This window comes from Cervus elaphus, chromosome 3 (genome assembly GCF_910594005.1).
Source record: "Cervus elaphus chromosome 3, mCerEla1.1, whole genome shotgun sequence".
NCBI classification, from domain to species: Eukaryota; Metazoa; Chordata; class Mammalia; order Artiodactyla; family Cervidae; genus Cervus; species Cervus elaphus.
In genome coordinates this window covers 3,836,785-3,861,711 of record NC_057817.1, presented here as the reverse complement: position 1 = coordinate 3,861,711, position 24,927 = coordinate 3,836,785, and the positions used below count along the sequence as shown (strand labels likewise).

Genomic DNA, 24,927 nt, shown 5'->3' with positions numbered 1-24,927 from the left:
ATGGATCAATTACTAAATCAAATGGGAAATAATACCATAAAGTCAATGAAAATGAAACCTTTATATATCAAAAGCTTGAGAATGCCCTAAGCAGTACACTTAGGAGGAAATTGATAAAATAAACACCTGAACTATAACAGATGAAAGACCTCCAACTAATGACCTCAGTTTGCACCTTAAGAAACTAGAAAAAAGAACAAACTAAATCCAAAGTATATAAAAGAAGGAAATAATTAGAGAGGAAGTCTATGACATAGAAAGTAAGACTAGAAATCAATTAAACAAAAAGCAGATTTTTTTCAGAATAAAATATGTAAACTTCTAGCTATACTAATCAGGAGAATAGACAAAAATTAACAATATCTGGAATAAAAGAGGTGATATTACATGATATTAAAAGAATAATAAAAGAATACAGCATTTAAATCTTTATGCCAATAAAATAAATATATCAGGCAAAATGAGCCAAAAGGTATCTTATTGAGAGAAAATAAAAAGGCCCTAAATTAGTGGAAAAGTGAATGCTATTCATGGGTCACTCATTACTGCTAAGGTGTCAATGCTCCCAAATTATTATATAAATACAGTGCAATTCCTGTAATTATAGCAGAATTTAAAAGAAATTTCAAAACATTCTAAAATTCATATAGAAATTCAAGAAATCAAGAATAACCAAAAGAACTTTTAAAAAGGACAAAATTGGAGGACTAACAATCATTTCACTGCTTATTAAAAACTACAGTCATCAAGATTATGTGGTACTGGCACCAAGATAAATAAATATATCAATAGAACAAAATAAACAGTCCAGAAGAAAGACCCACACATAGATAACTCACTTATTTCAACAAATGTGCAAAGGCAAATCATTTCAAGAAATGATTCTTGAAAAAATGAATATCCATATTCAATAAAAAGGAAAACATTCAATTCAAACTTCATACTATATTCAAAAATTGATTCCATTCAAAAATAGAATATAGATCTAAATATAAACTGAAAACTATAAGACCTCTAAGAAAAAACAAAGGAATAACCTTCATGGCCTTGAATTAGCCAAACCATGATACCAACAGCGCTATCAATTTAAAAATATGGTAAAATGAACTTAAAATGAAAATAGTTTGCTTTTAGAAAGATACTGCTATGAAAATAGAGTAGGTCACAAATTGGGAAAACCATTATTTTATATCATGTATATGATAACCTACATTAAGAGTATAAAGAATTCTCAAAACTCAATAATAAGAAAACAATCCAGGAGGAGAAGGGGACAGCAGAGGATGAGATGTTTAGATGGCATCACCAACTTGATGGACATGAGTTTGAGCAAGCTCTGGGAGTCGGTGATGGACAGCGAAGCCTGGTGTGCTGCAGTCCATGGGGTTGCAAAGAGTCAGACATGACAGAGTGACTGAACTGAACTGAACTGAATCCAATCTAAAAAAAATGGGCAAAGGATTTGAACTGACACTTCACCAAGGAAGATATATAAAAGAAAATATGCAAAGGAAAAAAATGACCAATATCATTAGTCATTAGGGGAATGTAAATTAATAATCACAATGAGATACCATTACAATATCTAAAATTAAACAAACTGATTATATCTAGTTTGTGTTGGTGAAGATGTAGGAAAAAGTAGAACTCTGGTACACTTTTGATGAGACTTTACCTTGATACGGGTTTCCCTGGTAGCTCAGACGGTAAAGCGCCTACCTACAATGCAGAAGACCCAGGTTCATTTCCTGGGTCGGGAAGATCCCCTGGAGAAGGAAATGGCAACCCACTCCAGTACTCTTGTCTGGAAAAATCCCATAGGCGGAGGAACCTGGTAGGCTGCAGTCCGTGGGGTCGCGAAGAGTCGGACACAACTGAGCGACTTCACTACACTACACTACACTACACTACCTTGATACATTGGTTCAACTACTTTGGAAAACAGTTCAGCAGTATCATAAAACATTAAATATACCTATCGTCATCTAAATATTGCAGATAATCACCCAAGAGAGGCAAAGTGCACACATACAAAGACCTGCAAAAATATTCATGGTAGCTTTATTTGTAACAGCTCCAAGCTAGGAAAATCCAAATATCCTGGTGAATGAACAAATTATATTACATCCATATATTCTACAACATGAATTGTACCTCAAAATCATGATATTGGGTGAAAGGAAGACAGACAGAAAGGAAGGAAGAGTGTATACTACATAATTCTATTTATATAAAACTCTAGAAAATACAAATTAATCTACAGTAAAAAGTTGATCAATGGAAGAGTGAGGAGGGATGAGAGGAGGAATTACAAAGAAGCATGAGGAAATTTTTGATGAATGAGTTCATTAACTTGATTGTGGTGATATTTTCACTATGTGTACGTATGTCAGAACATATTAAATTGTACCTTTTAAGCATTATAGTTTATTGTATCTTAACTATTTCTCAATACACTTAATTACAAAGAAAATGTTTTCCTTGAGAAGTCTTCATTGAAAATGGATAGATACTGAAGTCACTCAGTCGTGTCCGACTCTGTGACCCCATGGACTATAGCCTACCAGGCTCCTCCCTCCATGGGATTCTCCAGGCAAGAGTACTGGAGTGGGTTGCCATTTTCTTCTCCAGGGAATCTTCCCAACTCAGGGACCGAACCTGGGTCTCCCACATTCCAGGCAGACGCTTTAACCTCTGAGCCACCAGGAAAGCCCCTATCATCAATTAAAAGCACAGTAAGGATAGCATTTTCAGTGATAGTTAAGCATAATGACATATGACTAGAATGAAGACAACCTCTCTCAATGATGAAAAGCTAAAAACCTTTCCTCTAAGATCATGAATAAGACAAGGATGCCCACTCTTGCCATTTCTACTCAACATGGTACTGGGAGTCCAAGTCACAGAAACTAGATGAGAAAAAATTAAATAGATAAAAGCCTTCAATTAGAAAAGAAGTAAAATTATCTCTGTTTATAGATGGCATGTTATTTTATATTGAAAACCCTAAAGACTTCACAATAAATACAAACTGTTACAACTAATGAATTAATTCACTGGAAGTATAGGATACAAAGTCAACATATAGAAATTAGCTGTTTTCCTAAACACTAACAATGAACTAGCTGAAAGAGAAATTAAGGAAGCAATCCCATTTAGAATAGCATTAAAAGCAATAAGATACTTATAAATAAACTGAACCAAGGAAGTAAAAGATTATATACTGAGAACTATGAGATATTGGTGAAAGTAACTGAAGAAGACACAAATAAATGGAAAGATATCCTGTGATCTTAGACTGAAGAATTAATACTGTGAAAATCTCCATTCTACTGAAAATGATCTACAAATTCAATACAATCCCTATTAAAATTCCATTTTTCACAGAAACAGACAAAAATTATCCTAAAATTTGTATGGAGCCATAAAAGACCCCAAATAGCAAAAGTTAACCTGAGAAAGAACAAACTTGGAAGCATCGTCATTCCTGATTTTGAGCTATATACAAAGCTACAGTAATAAAAACAGTATGGTACTGGCAACAGGTACACGGAACCAGTGGAGCAGAACAAAGATTCCAGATATAAGTCATAAATATGTGGTGAACTGATTCTTGACAAGATCACTAAGAACACACAAAGAGAAAGATTAGTAACTTCTATAAATGATGTTGGTAAAACTGGACATCTAGATGCATAAGAAGGAGACTGGACTCTTCTCTTACACCACTCAAAGAAATGAACTTGAAATGGGTCACAAATTTAAATGTAAGATGAGAAACCATAAAACTCCTAGAAGAAAATATAGGGGGAAGAGATGCTTGACATTGGTCTTGCATGCATGCTTTGTCACTTCAGTCATGTTTGACTCTTTGCAACCTATGGACTATAGCCCACCAGGCTCCTCTGTCCATGGAATTCTCCAGGCAAGAATACTGCAGTGAGTTGCCATGCCCTCCTCCAGACTATCTTCCTAAACCAGGTGTCAAAGTCACGTTTCTCGTCTCCTGCATTGGCAGGCATATTCTTCACCACTAGCACCACCTGGGAAGCCCAACATTGGCCTAAGCAATGATTAATCAGATACAAGACTAAAAGCACAGCCCATAAAAGTTAAAGTAAACAAATTGGCTACATCAAACTAAAGAGCTTTGGCACAGCAAAGCAAATAATCAATAAATTGAAAAGACAACTGGAAGAATGAGAGAAAACATTAGCAAATCACATATATGATAAGGGGTTAATATCCAAAATACATATAAAAAACTCATACAACTCAATTGCAAGAATAATAATAATAATATAATTTAAAAATGGGCAAAGGACCTGAATAGACATTTTTCCAAAAAACATACAAATGTCCATTAGTTATATGAAAAAATGCTCTACATCATTAATCATCACCAAAATGCAAATCAAAACCACAAGATATCACTTCATACCTATGATAGCTATTATCAAAAAAGCAAAAGATAACACATGCTAACAAGGATGTGAAGAAAAGAGAATCCTTATGTAGTGTTAGTGGGAACATAAATTGGTATAGCCATTGCAGAAAACACTATGGAGGTTCCTAAAGATATCAGAAATCAGATGACCATATGATCTTGCAATCCCAATCCTATATTTTCAAAGGAATTTAAACCAGTATCTTCAGAAGATATCTGCACACCCATGTTCCTTTATTCCTTTCAGCATTTTCTATAATAACCAAGATATAAAAACAATCTAAAGTCTTTCAACAGATAAATAGGTTAAGAAAATGTTATGTATGTATATATATATATATATATATATATAAAATTAAATTTTATTCAGTAATAAAAAGAAGGCAATTCTACCATTTTTGACAACATGGATTAACCTGAAGGTCATTATGCTAAGTAAAATAAGTCAGAGAAAGACAAATATTAATACATATGTTATGTGTTAAGTATATATAAAATCTAAAAAAAAAAAAAAAGCCAATTTCATAGAAACAGAATAGAATGGTGGTTTCCAAGGACTAGGGGAATGGGTAAATGGGATGATATAAGTCAAACTACAAATTTTCACTTACAAGAAGAATAAATTCTAATACTCTAATATATAGCACTGTGACCACAGTTAATAGTACAATGTTATATACTTGAAAGTTGCAGAGATAGATTTAAGGCATTCTCACTTCCCACTTCCCAAAAATGTTAGGTGAGGTGACATATGTGTTAATTATCTTGATCTTGGTAATTACTTCAAAATATATATGTATATCAAGTCATCACATTGAATACTTTAATTATACACAATTACATTTATCAGCTATTTCTCAAAAAAAATTAAAAATAAAGATACATGGCTAGAGGCAAATAAGCCAGTGCCTTTCTGATGATGGTCCTGAGCATCCTGGCTCAGTGTGCTCGTGATCACATTTGTAAATTGATAAGCCTTCACACCAAAATGTAGAGAGGTAAAATAATAATCATTGTGAATTCTTTCTTTCCTACTGTTTTCAGTCAGCCTTCTTGATTAAATTCAAAATTACTCAAATATATGAAATCTGGAATAAATGTGAACTTACATGTAAAAGCACATCTATTAACATATTTAATCAAAATAATATTTTCCTAATATTATCATACAGAATTAAAATTGGTATTTACAAATAGCCTTTTGGAATTGGTAGTTAGGTGGGAAAAAAACTAGACATGTCTCCAAATTTGCCTCAAGCTAAGTTAATAAGTTTTCTACATTATATTTTAGGAATCAGTATAGTTGAATGAATCAAATTTGCAAAAGCTAGCCAAAAATATCATATATAAAAATTAATATACACTTTATTTAATTTGTAAAATAAATACATTAACACTACATAATTTAAATATGGTTATACACTTTCACTTAGCTTTATAAAGTATCAAAAATATCTTTTTTGAGCCAATGCAATGATCAGTGACTTCAAAAAGATATTTTGTAACACAACTGGCATCTTTACATATTATAGCAAACAATATTAACTACTAACAATTAACTGTTAATTAATAGTTAATTAACTATTAACTATTAACAATTAATGATCATTGGCATAGTCATTTCCTGGATGTAAAACCAAATATTCAAATTAGTGCACCAAAGAAATCTGATGAATCATTATTTGATCTCTAGTCATAAAGAGAATAACTTGTTTTTCAGAAAGAATATCAGCAACTTATTTTCAAACTTAAACATTATTAAATCAATAAAGCATATAGAAATCCCAATAAATGCAATCCAATTTACACAAAAGACAAAGTAAATTTTAAAACTATTTTAACAAGTATTAAGTGGCTGTTAAGTTTTTAACGGGCTTCCCTTGTGGCTCAGCTGGTAAAGAATCCACCTGCAAAGTAGGAGACCTGGGTTTAGTCCCTGGGTTGGGAAGATCCCCTGGAGAAGGAAAAGGCTACCCACTCCAGTATTCTGGCTTGGAGAATTCCATGAACTGTACAGTCCATTGGATCACAACAAGTCAGACACGATTGAGTGACTTTCACTTCCACTTCAAGTGTTTAACACTGAGACGTAGGTGCTTATGTTAAAATTAGAAAAACTAAAGGATAGAGATATAAGGAAAAATTCTAATACAAGTAACAATGGAAAAAAAATCATAATATATCTTATTTCTACAGATGTCTAGTCATTGGTCCAAAATCTTTGCCATTCAAAAGCTATTCTTTAGGATTTCATTTATTATGCTTATTATCCAGGAAACATGGTTAATTTCCCAAATCAACCTTAAATAATGTTTATAAAATACATATGTCATGTCACTGCCTATACCCATTTGTAGCAGCCAATCAAAAAGTATTAGGGGCACAGGTGGGAAATAATTTGTCACTACATAGGTCAGCTGTCTTATTAATAACAATAAAACCTGACATTTACATAATGCCGTCTGTACAGCAGCTTCATATCAAGACTTCAAGCATTTATGTCATTAATACTTCCAATATTTCTATGCATTATTTGGCAAACATTTTACTGGTTTATAAAGCAAAACCCTAACTCATAAAATGACACGAACCTAGTGACTATATTTTCTCACAATCCATTTCTATCCGCCAAAGCGAAGAGAAAAATATATATCTAGCATGAAAGAATTTGGCCAGGAGAGTGAAATACCCAATTGGCAATTGGGTCTTATCTATTCCCACCTTTTTATATGCGATCCAGTCAAACACCCTGTCAATATCTGTTGCCCGTAGCACTTCCTGTGATACTGGATGGGAACTGGCTAAGCCGTCAAGCAGCATCACTTCATGTAGAACATCCGTCAGAAACCTCTGTTTTTCCTGCAATACAGGAGGTGGAACATCACAGGTGATTCACGGTTATGACAGAATATGGGTGACAATATGAACTGAATGCGTGTTGCTGAATTGATGGCGCTCATCAGCCTACTAGATAAGACTTAACTATAAAGAGAAACCAATACATAAAATGTCCCTTAAGTCACTCTAAAATAAAAGTGGCTGATTTGAGCACAACATGAAACAAAACCAACGAGCTACAATAGGCCCTAAATAGATAGAAACAATGGGCTCTGTGTTTTAACAGTGGTTAAAGCAAATTTGGAGAGTGGGTACATAAATGAAACTGACTCAGCTTGCTTATGGGTTTCCCTGGTGGCTCAGATGGTAAAGAATTGGCCCACCGTGAGAGAGACCTGGGTTCAAGCCCTGGGTTGGGAAGATCCCCTGGAGGAGGGCAAGGCAACCCACTCCAATATTCCCGCCTGGAGAATCCCATGGACAGAGGAGCCTGGTGGGCTACAGTCGATGGGGTCGCAAAGAGTCAGACACGACTGAGTGACTAAGCACACACGGCATGTTTATATGTTCTGCAAGGTCAAATCTAAAATTCCAGCCCCAAATAACCTTTCTAAAGTTAATTCAATACAAGAATAATAGCTAAATCTCAGAATTCCAGTACTATTTGTTATTTCTAGTCCATTCAACAACACATTCTCTTTCTGTTCCTTACCTCCATTCTCTCTGTCTCACTTATTCTCTCTCTAATACACATATGCATACACTTATTTTCTCAAAGAACTTCAGGAGACCACCACAAATAATGAGGCGAGGCATTATTGACAACAAACTGTAATATCTCGGGATGTGATACGTGAATTCAGGAAGTAGAGAGCAATAGGCATTAACAATTCATTACCATAAAAGTTGTGAAAGCAGACAAAAAATCGTGAGACTTCTGTGCATTGATGAGACATTAGTATCTGCTCTAATAAAAGCTGACTTGTTATGTTAGAAATTGAAAAAAAAAGAAAAGAAAAAGTGCTTCTCTGTTGTTTTTGCTTTAAGAAGTCTGCTTTAAAGAAACAGCTTGGGTTCTGTTAACAAAAATGCTGGCAGTTATCAGCCTGCCTAGCCTACTGCCTTCATTGAGGGAGGAGGAGAGAAAAAGAAGTTGCAAGAGATAACAAGAGCTAAATAGCCCCTGGATAGTTGGGACCTGAGGAGTATCATTACAGAGATTAAAGATTGCAGCGCTTTTAATTGCTCTAGCTAATTTTGAACTCATTCCTACAGCCTCCAAATTTTGGGCCAGCAGATAAATTGCTTTATTTCTGAGTGAGCTGTAATTTCAAGCTGAGACTACACCAATTCTGGATTTTAAAAATTGGAAATGGAGAATAAATATACTAAAAAAAGAATGGTTAACTAAGCATATGTATGTATATTAATTTAAATCTGGCTTTAAAAACATTTTTGCTCATCATCACTTGCTCAATAATTTAGTATGTTTAATCAATTTAACTAGTCATCCAAGTATCACTGTAAGGTTTATTTTCTAATAGCTTATTTTTATAGCTGTGGACTTTATATTTAATTTCTTTGGTCCTTATTTTTCATCCAAGAATTTCACATCAGTGCTCCATCAAAAAGGGCTGTGTTGCAGTGACTGAACCAAAAGTCACTCTGAGTCTCAGAAAGATACTTCAGACCCTAAGAGACTACAATAAAAAATACGAACTTATAATGAATTAAGTGACAAGTATTACACAAAATAATACTGTATTCCTTCTTAAATTGAGTTCCTAATTCAAGATGAATTGAGGAGAGTGAAATTGGACCTTGTGATTTAAAAATTTTTAATTAAAAAACTGGCATTTACATTGCCCATTTTAAGTCCACAGAAAGCAAACACAAAATCTCAGACAAATGGCCTAGATTTAGAGGATAAGAGAAATTCATTTCCAAAACAAGAATTTTAAGTAGATAGGCAATCTTGTTACTCATTTAATTTTAAAATGCACATTAAAGCTATTTGATACTGGAATTAATGAGGAATTATGGAATATATAATGATACTTCAACTTGACAACTGAACATATTTATTTATAAAAACCACCAACTGAAGATGTGATGTCCATTCTGAAGATCAAATAATACTCAACTTTTCAAATAATAATTATTTGCTCCATTACATCACTCAAACATCTGATCAAAAATCACAGTGCAAAATGAAAACCTTAACAGAATGATTTATTTTAACCTTAGTTTTTAACATTTAGAAACAACAAATACATATTAGTCAATATCAAAATTTAGCAAACATAACTTGGCTTGCTGGAAATGACATTTTGTTAAATGGTATAAAGTAAACAATCATGTAATCATAAAAATGAAATCTAAGATAACTTTCAAAAATGGAGATCCAACCAGTCCATCCTAAAGGAAGTCAGTCCTGAATATTCATTGGAAAGACAGATGCTGAATACTTTGCTCCAATACTCCAGTACTCCAAGATTGATGCTCCAATACTTTGGCCACCTGATGTGAAGAACTGATTCATTTGAAAAGACCCTGACACTGGGAAAGATTGAGGGCAGGAGGAGAAGGGGGTGACAGAGGATAAGATGGTTGGATGGCATCACCGACTTGATGGACATGAGTTTGAGCAAACTCTCGGAGTTGGTGATGGACAGGGAGCCCTGGGATGCTGCAGTCCGTGGGGTCACAAAGAGTCGGACACAACTGAGTGACTGAACTGAACTGAACTGAATTGAAACTATACTTATATATTTATATAATAATAATGATATATTACTTCATGCTTCTGGAAAAAAAGAAAAACAAGTCTTTGGTCAGTGTAGCTGAAAAAAGGAGGGTTTAAATTGAGCAGTGTTGCGTCATTAGCAAAAAATTCATCTCTACGTTTTTGGAGAGAATGATACTGTCTGACTGAGAAAGGGGGCATTAAAAGAGATTAAGATTTTAAACTTAGTTTATTTAATCTGGAATCAAGATTTCATCCGGAATCAAGAGTGCCAGGAGAAATATCCATAACCTCAGATATGCAGATGACACCACCCTTATGACAGAAAGCGAAGAAGAACTGAAGAGCCTCTTAATGAAAATGAAAGAGGAGTGAAAAAAGTTGGCTTAAAACTCAACATTCAGAAAACTAAGACCACGGCATCCAGTTCCATCATTTCATGGCAAATAGACAGGGAAACAAGGGAAACAGTGACAGACTTTATTTTGGGGGGTTCCAAAATCACTGCAGATGATGACTGCAGCCATGAAATTATAAGACACTTGCTCCTTGGAAGAAAAGTTATGACCAACCTTGACAGCATATTAAAAAGCAGAGACATTACTTTGCCAACAAAGTCCGTCTAGTCAAAGCTATGGTTTTTCCAGTAGTCATGTATGGATGTGAGATTTGGACTATAAAGAAAGCTGAGCACCAAAGAATTGATGCTTTTGAACTGTGGTGTTGGAGAAGACTCTTGAGAGTCCCTTGGACTGCAGGGAGATCAAACCAGTCCATCCTAAAGGAAATCAGTCCTGAATATTCACTGGAAGGATTGATGCTAAACCTGAAACTCCGATACTTTGGCCACCTGATGCAAAGAACTGACTCATTAGACAAGATCCTGATGCTGGGAAAAACTGAAGTCAGGAGGAGAAGGGGAAAACAGAGGATGAGATGGTTGGACGGCATCACTGGCTCCATGGACATGAGTCTGAGCAACCTCTGGGAGCTGGTGATGGACAGGGAGGCCTGGTGTGCTGCAGTTCATGGGGTCTCAAAGGGTCGGACACAGCTGAGCAGATGAACTGAACTGAAAAGAGATCAAAAGAGAGAGAAGGAAAAAAAGGAAAAAAAATCCTAGCAAAAGACATTCACAAAGCTCAGAAGAGAGAATAACTTAAATTGAGGGGAAAAAAGGAAAATTCTAACCAGAGGCAAATGCAATTTAACAAAACTAGAAAGAGTTTCCAAGAGAGAGGTGCTATTTTTTTTAATAAAAGATCCATGTCACTATAAAATAAGAAATATTTTTACTTTGTCAGTCCCTGGCAAGGGCCCTCCCTCCTTCTCCTCCTTATCAACGACAAAAACAGCTACAGCAAAAATTACTAACAACAGTCAATTGCTAACAGTTTATGTGAGACTGTGAAAGTTTAAAAATAAAGCAAAAGAAATCCTGGGTCTTACGTGAAATAAAAGAACAAACAAAAGTTAGCCACAGTGAATGAAATAACAGTTTTATCTCATAGACTAGAAATGCTAAAAAATTTTGAGACAAAAACACAGTAAAGTATAATTACTGATGGAAAGCTTAATGGAGGATGTAGAAGTGAATATGATCCTTGAAGTAACTTTAAAGCTGTGTGCATGTGAGTGTGTTTGTGTGCAGGGAAAAATATATTCAAGGTGTATAGTCAATAGTTTTTATTTTACTCGATATTTTAAGGACACTGTGACAGCCCATTCTACAACTTTTAAAATGCAGAACAATAGGTAAAATGGAGAACTTTAAAATCTGTTAACAAGAAGTTTATTGTTAGCAGTAACAATAAATCCTACCATTCTGATACAGACACTTAGAGAGGTTACATGCATGCCTAAACTTAAGCAGTCCCAATAATACTGAATATGTGTATCAATTTGTGCTGAACTATTTTCAAAAATACATTGCGTTTGAATTTTTGGAGAACGGTGTAAAAGCCTTTTCAGAAAAGTAAAATGTGAATAAATGCCCGGAGTTGAGAATAACACATGGAAAAGAAGGTCACTATTATTTTATTCATACATTCATTTAAAAAATATGTTAAATTCCTACACAACGCCAGATACTGAACTGTGTTTTGGGAATAAATATATGACTAACATCTCATCCTCAACCTTAAAGAACTCAAGACCAGAAGAGAAAATACAAGAGAAAGATAAACAGCTAACTGCATTATAGTAAGATGGGTGTTATAAAACATGAAGTATGAAATGATTCATTAGTTCAGAAAAGGCTTCACAGAGGAGGTGACATTAAAGTGGGCTATTGAAGGATGAAAGTCTACTCAGATGAATGGTGAAAGCAACTTAAAAGGGCAAATCCAGGCAGAGGAAACATGGGGGGAAAAAAGCCAGTCTGTTTCAATCTTAAGTTATCAGGTTGAAGGTTTGGTCTTAATAGGCAGTAGCAGATATAGTGACATAATAAAAGCAGTGTCTCAGGAAAATTAACTTATCTGAGGTATACAGAGTAGCTGATATATGCAGAAATGAGAGGCAGGAATTGGTTATTGTACTAAGGGATATGCGATGATGTACTAGAGCAGGTGTTACTGAAGAACTTTTGAATCTGAGAGAGACTGTGAATGAATGATCAAGTGACACTGATGCCTTGGTCCCTAGGGTTAAAGAGGAAGTCCTAGCAAATAACTATATGGAATGATTTGTTGGAGTTTTAAAAGATTTTAGATTGACAGAATTTTTTTAAAAGGTAGGGGGCATGCGACTGACAGAAATGGAGGAGTGGAGAAAGTGTGGTTTGGAGGGCAAGTTAAAAAGATCAGTTTCAGACATGCTGCAAGGAATGTGACAGCGAACTTTTAGAAAGCAATGTGCCACAGGCAACTCAAAGTAAAAGCCCAGGTCTAAGATACTGGGCAAGTCCTAGACAACTTTTGGCAATAAATAGCAATATGTATAAAAAAATGTAACTAAAGTCTCAGAAAGAACCAACTCTTTCAAAAAAATTTTTCTTACAATACTAACATTTCATATACTGGTATTTAGTAGTATATGTGGAGCAAATTATTAAGAATTCTTATCACAGACACACTTGAAAAATTAGTTCCTTGATATCCCCAAATCAAGGCTTCTGCCTGAACATGTCAAGATCTGAATATGCCTGATCTAGTCATAGTCATGGTGATGGTGGGAAAAGAGAAAGTACAGTTGGAATGGAGGGCTGTTGGCAAGTTCCTTTGAAGAAAGGGTGGCTAATTTTAGTGAAGAGCAATACCAGACAGACATTTTGACTCGTCATCAGAAGAGAAAGAAAACAACTAATCAAATAATCTGATTTGAAATCAAAGAAAGTCAGCTATATCAAAATAGACAAAGAGATGAGAGCCAATTCAAGTAGTGAGGTACTTATAGGCAAAAAAGTGGGAAAAAATTCTCCAGGCAGACATGGGTTACATCAGAACAGTCACAAGGACTCAATTTTATTTTTTAATTTAATCTTTATTAAAATAATTTTAATGCTTATTTTTTAAATGATTTGAAATGTTGTGTGAGTTTCTGCCGTACACAAAGTGAATTAGTTACGCATGATCTTTTTTAGGTTTTCTTCCTATATGTGTCATTACAGAGTATTGAGTAGTGTTCCTTGCACTATACAGTAGGTCCTTCCTAGTTATTTATTTTAAATGCAGTAGTATGTATGCGTCAGTCCTAGTCTCCCATTTTATCCCCCCCTTCCTCCTGGTAGCCATAAGTTCATTTTCTCTCTATGACTCTGTTCTGTGAATAAGTTTATTTGTTTAGATTTTTTAGATTTCACATATCTAGGAGGAGAGATCTGAAATAAATGGCTCTTTCAGTATTCCTGAGAGAAAAGACAGGAACACTGCTAGAAAGCTGATGACAGAGTCCTATACTAGAAAAAAAAAAATCTGCCATTCACTTAACTGTCTGACCACAAGCAAGGTACTCAGTCTTTTCAGACCTCAGCACACTCATTTGTAAACATGTGTGGTTGTGAAGATTGAGTAAGATAATTTGTTCTACAAACATTTGTTGAGCACCTGCTATATCCCATGTGGTATACTCGGTTCTGAGCATAAAAAGAAAGACATGAATCCAACTTCGGAGATTTTATACTAGTAGAATGAGAGACAAAGATGAAGACAAATATTAATAACACCTGCTATATAGACAAATCGAAATAGGTTCAGATTATGATGTGACCTCATAGGGAAGGCGTCATTTGTTCCGCCTGGAAGAAGGAAGGAAAGCTTCTGAACTGATAGTTTGAGTTGAATCTTTAAGGATGATTGGAGTTTTCTAGAATACAGTAGAAAAGGGCATTTTGGACTGAAAAAAAAAAACCGCTGGTATATGGGAAAAGTCATGGAGATTTGAAACAGCCTGGCCTATTTGGGGGGCTCCAGAGTTCTCTGTGGCAGAAGGCAGGGAGTATGATGGGTAAATGAATAGTGATTAGTACATAGAGACAGACAAGAACAAAATCAAGATCCTCAATGCCAGTTAGGAAACCAGAATTAAGAAGTGACATCATCAGACATATATTTAGAGAGATGACTATGAATACTGGAAGGTGGACTGGAGGGAGGTGCAACTCAAAACAAAAGAGGACAATATTGCACAGTCACTCACAAACAGCGTGAGACACGGGCTTTACCTCTGTGATCACAAAGTATCTACAATTTAGCTCCATCTTGTGATGACCAAGGGTGAACAAACATGGTATTTACTTTCAAATTCCAGAATGTATGAATCAAATACAGATTTAGACATAAATATAGACATAGGCATAGATATTTAGATATGTATGTAGATACACATATAGATAAGCAAATAGATAGAAGTATTTCCTTTTTCAGTGTTTTCATTTGTTTATTTAAAGCAATGTTTTATTCCAGGTTTAATGTTGACAATATCCTCTTGAACATAGATAAAGGTACTTTTCTAATCCATAGTGTCAAATGAACAAGAATATCTGACAAAAATCATTTGAACAATACAATCTAATTCCATTCGTTTTTACTGAGGGTTTTGTATACGCAACCTTCATGTGTTAAGGCTGGAGAAACAAATGCATTTGGGACACAATTCCTAGCTCCAAGCAACTCCCTTTATGATGGGGAAAATAGATACATGTACAACACATTAGTGCTATTTGATGGGTAAAGGATTGGCAGCCAAGCAAAGTACTACGGGAGCACAGAGTAGAGTGAAAGTTTGGGTGAAAGTGATTTCAGTGTCTGTGAACATGCTGACTCAGTTGCCGCTGATCCATCACAAACAGAAGAAAGAAGCTATGTCATTCATAGTTTGTGTCTTTGGAAATCTATACTACCATAAGATAAACACTTTCAAGACTTCACAGGTTGAACAAAATGCCACATGAGCCATTTCTAATCCGAACTTCCTGCTTACACAAAACTAGAAAACGGGATATACCTAGTAGTGCATATTTTGGCTCTTCACTCCTGTTCTTCATGACTTACTCAAATCAGGACAAATATAAGGATAGGAATGTAATCAAAAATTCAAGTAAGAAAAACAAGCATATTGGAGGAAAATATTCATCAGGTTTTATTTATGTGATATTGTATCTCTGTGACTTTGCAATTAACATCTTTTGTAGACACATAACACAATGTCATATTTGTAAGCATCAGAAATTATGTGGATTTCAAGTGTCTTAAATATTAAAAGATTTTATTCTATAAATTTATATTTCAATATACTTTTATAAAGTTCTAAAATGTCCAAAATTTTTTTAAGATTTACTCGGTTTAAAGTTAGCTAGATAAACTTGTGAAATATTATTCATTATTTAGCTGATTAAAATTAACATTTTGTAGGTATCTAAATTATACAATAAATGAAATAAAACTAAAGATGTAGTGAAAATAAGTGTTGCTTCTATATAATATTCTTTAAAAAAATCAACATTTCAAAATCTCATGTTTAAATACACATGCCTAAGATGTTGATAAACATTTTTATGTGCAGGTTGTTAAAGCAGTCCATTTAAAGTCAAACTTACGTAAACACACATACATTAAATAGACATTTAGTAATAATTTTATAAATAATTACCATTAATACTTATAACGAAACAAGCACTGCACTGAAAATTTTACTTCTGTATTCATTCACATAACTTTTTACAGAAAGTTATACACACACAGAGTTATCTGAGGACATCTCTGTTGTTTAGTCGCTAAGTCGTGTCTGATTCCTTGCAACCCCATGGCTTCCCTGTCTTTCACTATCTCCTGGAGTATGCTCAAACTCATGTCCATTGAGTCAGTGATGCCATCCAAACATCTCATCCTCTGTCACCCCCTTCTCTTCCTGCCCTCAATCTTTCCCGGCATCATGGTCTTTTCTAGTGAGTTGGCTCTTCACATCAGGTGGCCAAAGCATACAATATTATTCTGTAATTTCACATTAGCCTTACAATAAGTAACCAAAATTGTCCTAATGTTCTTATTTCTTTTAACCATTAACCACATTTCATCCACTGCCAAGTGACAAACACTTTAAGATACCTTAGTCAATGTAGTAACTAAAAGAGCAATTAAATCTGTACAAGACTATTTTGGATCACTTTCTAAGGCTCTCATAACCCCAAATAACCCCTTGCACATGTTTTTATGAACTGATATACTCCCAAACATGATTAACATAAAGAAAGTGCCTTAAACTGTGAGTCTCTTCAAAGACTACACCCTTCAGTTGACTTATGTTTCGTTTGTAACATCCAGGCTGAACGTGTCATGTCCCATATTATCCAAGACGTGACACAGTTAAGAGGAAATGCTAAGATGAAACACAAAATGGACTGCATTGTATTCAACCAAATTCTAAACCTTCTGCATACTTAGTCAGGAACCTTTAAGATAGAGCAATATTGACATGGCAGAAGTCACTATCAATTAGTTATTTATGTATTTATTAATTATGATAATCGTGGGTCTTACAGGATAACCTTGAATGTGCTTCAAATAATGTCAATCACAGTAATAATTATGAACAGTTTGTCTAATTACATCGCTCATTCTGATTCTAGCAGCCCCCCAAAAATCACTGTGAACAATCGCCATATGCCGCAGGCTTTTACATAAACCTCTTAAAATGTTCATATCATTTTAGCTTCCCTTTATTTTTTAGGATTCCTTGACTTTTTTTTCCTTCTGTTTTCTTTCAAACACTTACCCAACATAGTTTTACATGTTTTTTAATCTCACTATCCCTTTTATTTATAATTAAATGAATGACTTCCTATATGATATAAACACTATTACAATCTTTCATAAATTTTGATGTCTTTCATTTCATAAATTTTTGTTAACTTTTGACCAGACTTTTATTATTGATTACCTCACTGATGCTATACTTTGGGTTAAATGTTGAGAAATAATGGTGAAATAAACTTCCTTAACTGATGAAGTGTACTGTTTAGTGGGAGAGATTTAATTCTTGTCCTTTGTTAGTTCACATGAACTCATACTTACTCTTCTACATGTCACTTCAGGATCTTCTGCATAAAGAGGTAATGGCTTCTTCATCTTTTCAATAATCATCTGTCTACTTTGGCAATAAGAATCTTTTCCTCTATCTCTATGCTTAATTGTTTTGAGAAGCTGATAAGACATTTCAATAAAATCAGATTTGCCAATCATTTTTGGTATTTCATGCATTTGTTTCACACATCAATCACAAGAGGTTGCTAATATTTTCAGGCACATTAAACATAAGCTAAGAAGACCCTGTAATATTTGATTAATAAAACGTAATCCAGAGTATTTTGAAACACACACTGAGATTCAATTTCTATTTGCATCCTAATGGAACGTTTCTGATATCAGTCAGGTCTGGAATCAGAAAACTTGGGAAATAAATAATATTTAGATAAAAATACCCCACCATACCATCACCATCACTACAAAGAGAAGAACAGAAATCTTTTTAAATTTTTTTAAGTACTCATCTTCTGAGCCAAGCTGTAAAGCTTAGGGAAGGAACAGAACTTAACTGAGCAGAAAGACACTCAAAATCTAAATAAAAATAAAGCTATTGTACCTAGGTAAACCCAAGTAAGTGTTAGAGAATACCTGATCCATGTAATACAAAAATAATAGGTAGCTAAACGTTCTTCCTGCTCCATCATTTGGCTAATCCTCTGAGACTTACTTCACTAAATCTTATTTTCCAAACATATCCATGAATATGAACAGTCTGACTGGGTGTATGGATCTGTGTTTGAGCTATTCCATAAACAAAGCAACTTCTGACAGAAGCATGCTTGTCAGTCAGTTCAGTCACTCAGTTGTGTCCGACTCTTTGTGACCCCATGGATTGCAGCACGCCAGGCCTCCCTGTCCATCACCAACGCACAGAGCTTGCTCAAACTCATGTCCATTAGGTCGGTGATGCCATCCAACCATCTCATCCTCTGTCGTCCCCTTCTCCTCCCGGCTTCAATCCCTCCCAGCATCAGGGTCTTTCCCAATGAGTCAGTTCTTCCCATCAGGTGGTCAAAGTATTGGAGTTTCAGCTACAGCATCAGTCCTTCCAATAAATATTCAGGACTGATTTCCCTTAGGATTGACTGGTTGGATCTCCTTGCAGTTCAAGGGACTCTCAAGAGTCTTCTCCAGCACCATAGTTTCAAAAGTACCAATTCTTTGATGCTCAGCTTTCTTCATAGTCCAACTCTCACATCCATACATGACCACTGGCAAAACCATAGCCTTGACTAGATGGACCTCTGTTGGCAAAGTAATGTCTCTGCTTTTTAATATGCTATCTAGGTTGGTCATAACTTTTCTTCCATGGTTGTCAACTAAGAAGTAAAAAAAATAAAATCCTAAATCTAATCACACCTTCTAACTGAAACCACCACACAAAAGATAAAATACAGTGTATAAGAAGCGGATACATAGCAGGTCTCTGTTAATAGAAAAATGAAGGTCTCATTTTCAGTACTTGATAATTCTCTGAATTAATTCATTAAACAGAATGAATGAAATATATAACAATGCAATGGGCAAACCTGTGGCAGCAATCCATCAAACTAGTTTATGTAAAATTAATAGCACCCCGGAAAGGCATCACTGAACTATAAATGAAATCTGGAGAAGACAAAATAAAACCGTTAACAGAATAAATTGGACACAGGTGGATTTAAAGTAGGTTCTTCAAGCAAAGTAAGCATCCCCACATATCTTAATTTTTAAAGATCAATATGACAAAGATGACATTCCAATAATCATAAAGAATTCTATTTCATTAGTCCCAGGGAAAGGTAAAAAGCTAAATATATAAATAGCTTCAAAAGAAGCTTACTTTGTGAATGGTAGACCCACAGAGGTTATTTAACTCAGTGTCGAAACACGTTCTACCCCAAAACATCTTTTTGAATTCATAGTTGAAGGGAGATGCCTGAGTGGTGGCCTGCATGGACGTCTAACCATTACCACATTCTCAGACTCTTAAGAAAAAGGACAGCAAAGATGTGTACTTTCAAGACACATAGCAGAAGGTCTTGCTGTTTCACAGGGAATTAACATATGTAAAGTGCTTAATGGTACACAGTAAATATTACATGTCTTTATTTTTGCAAGGGTTACTGGAGTAATTGAAGCAAAATCTCACCAGCCTCAAAATATCGCTTTTTGCTTTCTCTAGACAGGAAGGTCTCTTACATTTTTGACTCTTGGAAAATATCACTTGAACTCACTACTTTCATTTATCACATCCTTGTCTAGTAACATTTGAACAATGTTAAAGTAACCTTGATGAAAAGAAAAAAAAAAAAAAGTCCCATAAAGTGTTATGGACTGAAACAGTCACTCCTGGTTTAGAAATAAGTTGTGTTCTAATGTCTTTTAAAGCATATAGCTGCCTGGTTAAGGATGATTAATAATTAGAAAATTAATGAATTATTCTTTGGTTGTCCTCTTGGTTCCCTAGTTTTCCTTTTTGGTTATGTTCATGTTACAGATTTTGCAAAGCAAATTCTTTGTAATATATCTGGGAAAATACTGAATAATATCAAGTGTTGAACAATTAATGTATCATAAGAGGATAAACTTTTTTTTTAAACCAAGTGTAGTAAAAGGACAGATTAAACTGGTTAATCTGCTACTGCAAGTCATAAATACTTATGAACAATGATGTCTAACAGAACATTTCATTGTCTTGGTATTAATTTTTGACATCATCAATTTTCTGTTTATCAAGTGATGTCTGACCATTTTTAGCAAGTTGGAACATTTTGTTCACAAACTGCTCTTACCCTAATGAATGGATTAACTTTTCATGCATTATCCCTAGATATGAAAAAGGAGAGCCTTGCATTATTGTTAGGCTCCAGGTTCAGCAAAAGTTTTCTTCTTAGGAAGTGTCTAATCCTGTCAATGTATTGATTGCTTTTGCAATTCCTAAGGAAAGGTAGAAAGAACTTGACACAGTGCAAACCTGCACATGGTCTCTGGAAGAAATATTTTATTCCAAAGGGAATGCTCATATATCTTTTATCTCTAAGTTTAAAATAAACAAAACCTGAAACACTTAGTGTCTCTCTGAACATAAATGGCTTTTAAAAAAATCATCCTTTAAGAACATACATGAAATTTCAATTTGCAGCTTTGTTTTAAATTTTAAAAATTCATGTAGTTAAAAAAAAAGTGAGGTAATGTAACTAAGAAAAATCTCTGATACATACCTGTATAGAAGTACATATGAATACTAATGAGTTATGCTTACTCAACTTTAATAAAAGTTGATTTTTCAATTGAAGCAGTAAATAAAGCAGATTTACATTTTCTGAGACTCAACACACTTTGATAATAAGCTTTTCAAAAGTTTCCATTTCTCAAACTGTGAAGCCAATATCTTGATTGTTACATAAAATCTATAAGTATAAACAAATGTATGAATGTATTATCAATACTTCAGTTGTCATTTTACCCGCAAAAATGTATTTTTGCCATAAAGTTTCTAAGTCAGTTAATGTACATCAATAATTAATTAATGACTGGCCTTATTCATCCTTCATTCTAACTGACATTCTCAACATGGCTACCAGCACACCAGTAAGGTCATTGGTAAAGAGCACAGAATTAGTCCTAACGAGAAAATGTTAATCCAATTAATTATGTATTAGCTTTAGTGAGAATTCTTTTAAGGTTAGTACAACAGATGCATTTCTTGTTTTCACTGTTCTTTGCATGCTCAGTTATGTCCAACTCTTTGCAACCTCGTGGTCGGTAGCCCACCAAGCTCCTCTATCCATGGGACTCTCCAGGCAAGAATACCAGAGTGGGGTGCCATTTCCTCCTCCAGGGTATGTTCCCATCCCAGGGATCGAACCCACATCTCCTGTGTCTCCTGCGTTGGCAGGCAGATTCTTCACCACTCAGCCGCTTGGGAAGCCCCACTATCCCTTCAGTCATCATTAATTAGAAGCCAAGTCCCTGACTTGCTTCTTAACACTGACATCCTAGATTATCCTAATTTGTACATTCTGAGTGTAAATCTCATTCTCATTGCATTAGGCCTATGCATCTCAGAATCCTCTTTCATTTACTCAGAATTCAGACTTGAATTCTATGAGAAACTTTTCACTAAGACTGTTCTCTTTGCTAGCTCTTATTTCCTCTGTGGACTTTTTCTATGTAAAAGAGTCAGACACGACTTAGTGACTAAACAACAACAAGCAAAAATTGTCCACCAAAGCGCCAAACTTCTCTGACCACTAATGCTAAGAAGAAAGCAACCTCATTTTCCCAGAATAGAAGGTCACAGCTCCCCAGATTCCCTCAAATAAGAAAAAAAAAATTTTTCTCTTCTTTAAAAAACAAAAGTTAACGTTATCAACACAAAGAAAAATTACTTACAGAGGGATTGGGAGGGAAGAGTAAGGGGAAAGCACAAAAAAGAAGTCCATCTTGAAGACTGTGACCTCCAACTAGTCTTTCAATGTAAATGTCACTTTTTAAGCTACTGAGATGGATCAAAAATTATCACAGACCCTTGGGACTAGCCAACAGAAGTCTTTAAATTTTTCACATTCAATATGTCAGTCAATTGACAATAAAATATCATCGACCAGTTGAAAACAATTGCATCATCTTCTAATTTACTGACATCAGGAGTAGAATATTATATGTGGATTTTTTATCACAATAGACAAAATGCAACTGCATGGAAAATCTATATATATACACACATTTATTTGGTATTCAGTATTTACAAGATAAGATTCTAAAACAAATATTTAATTCCCAGATGGTCCATCTCTGACACCATAGCTCTCCTGGGTGAATATATTTTAATATTGATGAATCGTAAGCAATAGTACCAACATACCAACTACTGTTGAAATGTATATTAACTAACTTTGAAAGGGAGTGAAAGCATTTTTCTTTATAGACATTAAATCAAAGATGGACTTAAGACATGAAGAACTGAACAAGTAACATATTAACAAAAACAATTTCTCTCTAATTTTCTATTTCCCCCTCTCTGAATAGCAAAGTTTTTATTATTGTTTGGAATAATTAATCAGTATATCTTTACATTTAAACTGGAAAAAAATGAGCTCAATAAACTCTGTATCTATTTCAGTTCACCAATGATTTTCTCAACTTCTTTTTGAATAAAAATAAAATCATTTAAGAACTAAAGATAATTTTATTGCAATGCCTATTAAATTTAGAAGGCAATTTTTGTTGTACCACATACTGAGTCTAATGGCAGAATTCATTTTTACCATTTTAATCCTGCCCATGATAAAAACAATTGAGAACATTTATCAAAGTTTTGGGCAATATACTTTGAGATATCCTAAGTATTTAGCATAATTAAGTTTAGCTGCACAATTCTCTATTAATAGTTATCTTTCTGCCCAGGTATGTGCCCTCATAAAAATTTAAGAATTCCCAGTCGTTGGACTTTATCAGTGTCTAAAGTTACTGCTGTGTGAAGCTCCTTAGCATCCCAAATTATTTAATAGAAGAGTACACACATGTTTAATAATTCTCATTATAGCAAGCACATTCTTACAAGGCTACATTTAGGAAACTACAGGATACACCTATCAAATAGATACAAATTATAGCGAAAACCTGTGCAATACGCACAGGGAATATGATTTTGCCTACATCAGCACCAGGTCTGCAAAATAAGGATTTCTTCATGGTATCATTTTACTATTTATCCTTTTCCTGTATTAAAACTCTTTTATCATAGACCTTTTTCAAATTAAAATGATAAAGAACTGTTGAACAGTAACTATGCTGCATGGATCCTTTATTTTCTCCCTTTGGATGAATCACAGTAAGATTTAATATGACTGCCATTAATAGCTTAATGCAAATTAATTCATCCAATAATATTGTCCTTAACAACAAACTTTGATAGAATAGTCATCAAGTCGTCAAGTCGACTCGTCCTATGAAATCTAACCCCACAAGATAATCTAAGTGACGTTGACACTTCTGTTTGATGAATAAAACATGATATAAAGCTTATGTACCTAAAAAATAGTCCACATTGCCAATATAGATAAGCATTGATTTGGAGAGACTGAGTCTAGATACAAAGTTTACAGAAAATTTTTTGTAATCTTTACACGCTGTTGTTCAGTTGTTAGGTCATGTTTGACTCTTCACGACCCCATGGACTTCAGCACCCCAGGCTTCCCTGTCCTTCACTATCTTCTTGAGCTTGCTCAAGCTCATGTCCATTGACTCGGTGATACCACCCAACCACCTCATTCTCTGTCACCCGCTTCTGCTGCCATCAATCTTCCCCAGCATCAGGGTTTTTTTCCAATGAGTGGCTCTTCACATCACATGGTCAAAGTACTGGAGCTTCAGCATCAGTCCTCCCAAAGAATATTCAGGGTTGATTTCCTTTAGGATTGACTGGTTTGATCTCCCTGCTGTTCAAGGGACTCTCAAGAGTCTTTTCCAGCACCACAGTTCAAGAGGATCAATTCTTCAGTCCTCAGCCTTCCTTATGGACCAACTCAATCTACAGGTAATTGCTATAAAATCTAGGGCATCAAAATAGCTTACTAAGGTTGGAAGTGTTAGGGTATTTTATACATAAAGTCAATGCCCCTTTTAATGGAGCATTTATTATTTTCCAGGTCTATGATACCTACTCACATTTGTTCACACATTTCAAAGAAACTGCAAGTCATTTTATATTCACAAAAATCATGTGTGCTTACTAAATCAATCATCCCATTTCTCAAATGATAAAGATGAGTCAGGAAGTGAAGTGCCTTTTTGGAATCTGAATTACTTCTTGTCAATCTATTCCCTGACCTTATATCACACTCCCTGTAAAGACCCATATCTGTAAAATGGTATACTTGATTAGTTTGTTGGGGAAAAAGATTTGATAGTAGTGTTTATTTCATGTAGTGTTCTTAATGTAAAAAACAGATTATTTCTGTAGCAGAAACTGTCTATAAACACACACATATGCATATACACAACCTAAGAGGCCATGTAAGTATACTATCGTAAACCAGAACAAAAGCTTCCTTACCAATGCTGTGTAATTCTGGGCTTCTTTATTGCTATTCTGTAAAACATAGGCTGTCGTAGTAATCTCCCTAGCAAGTTGAAGTTGTATTTCAGTGTTTGAGCGTTGCTGTCTAAAAATAATAAAACCGCAGTTTTTTAGATTAGAGGCAAAAGAGGTCAGCTTGCTTACTTTACTTCTGACACACGTCTGCCTTCGGACTTTTCTAATTTAGGCTAAGTTCTGGTGCAGCCCAAGCCTCGCTCTCCTAGGCAAGCTCTTGTGCGTCTCACAACAGTATGAGTTACTGCTGACATAGACATCACTCTTGTTCTTCCTAGTATTTCTTTCACTC

The 24,927-nt window shown here is 34.6% G+C and overlaps 1 protein-coding gene across 1 annotated transcript in view; it reads right to left on the bottom strand.

Annotated features, from left to right (window-relative positions):
* The window catches only part of TRHDE (thyrotropin releasing hormone degrading enzyme), a 429,224-nt gene that overhangs the window by 167,035 nt on the left and 237,262 nt on the right, over window positions 1–24,927 (bottom strand). Inside the window, exon 6 of the mRNA XM_043879610.1 lies at window positions 7,169–7,306. Coding sequence (XP_043735545.1) covers window positions 7,169–7,306 — 138 coding nt within the window. The remainder of the gene's footprint in view (window positions 1–7,168; window positions 7,307–24,927) is intronic.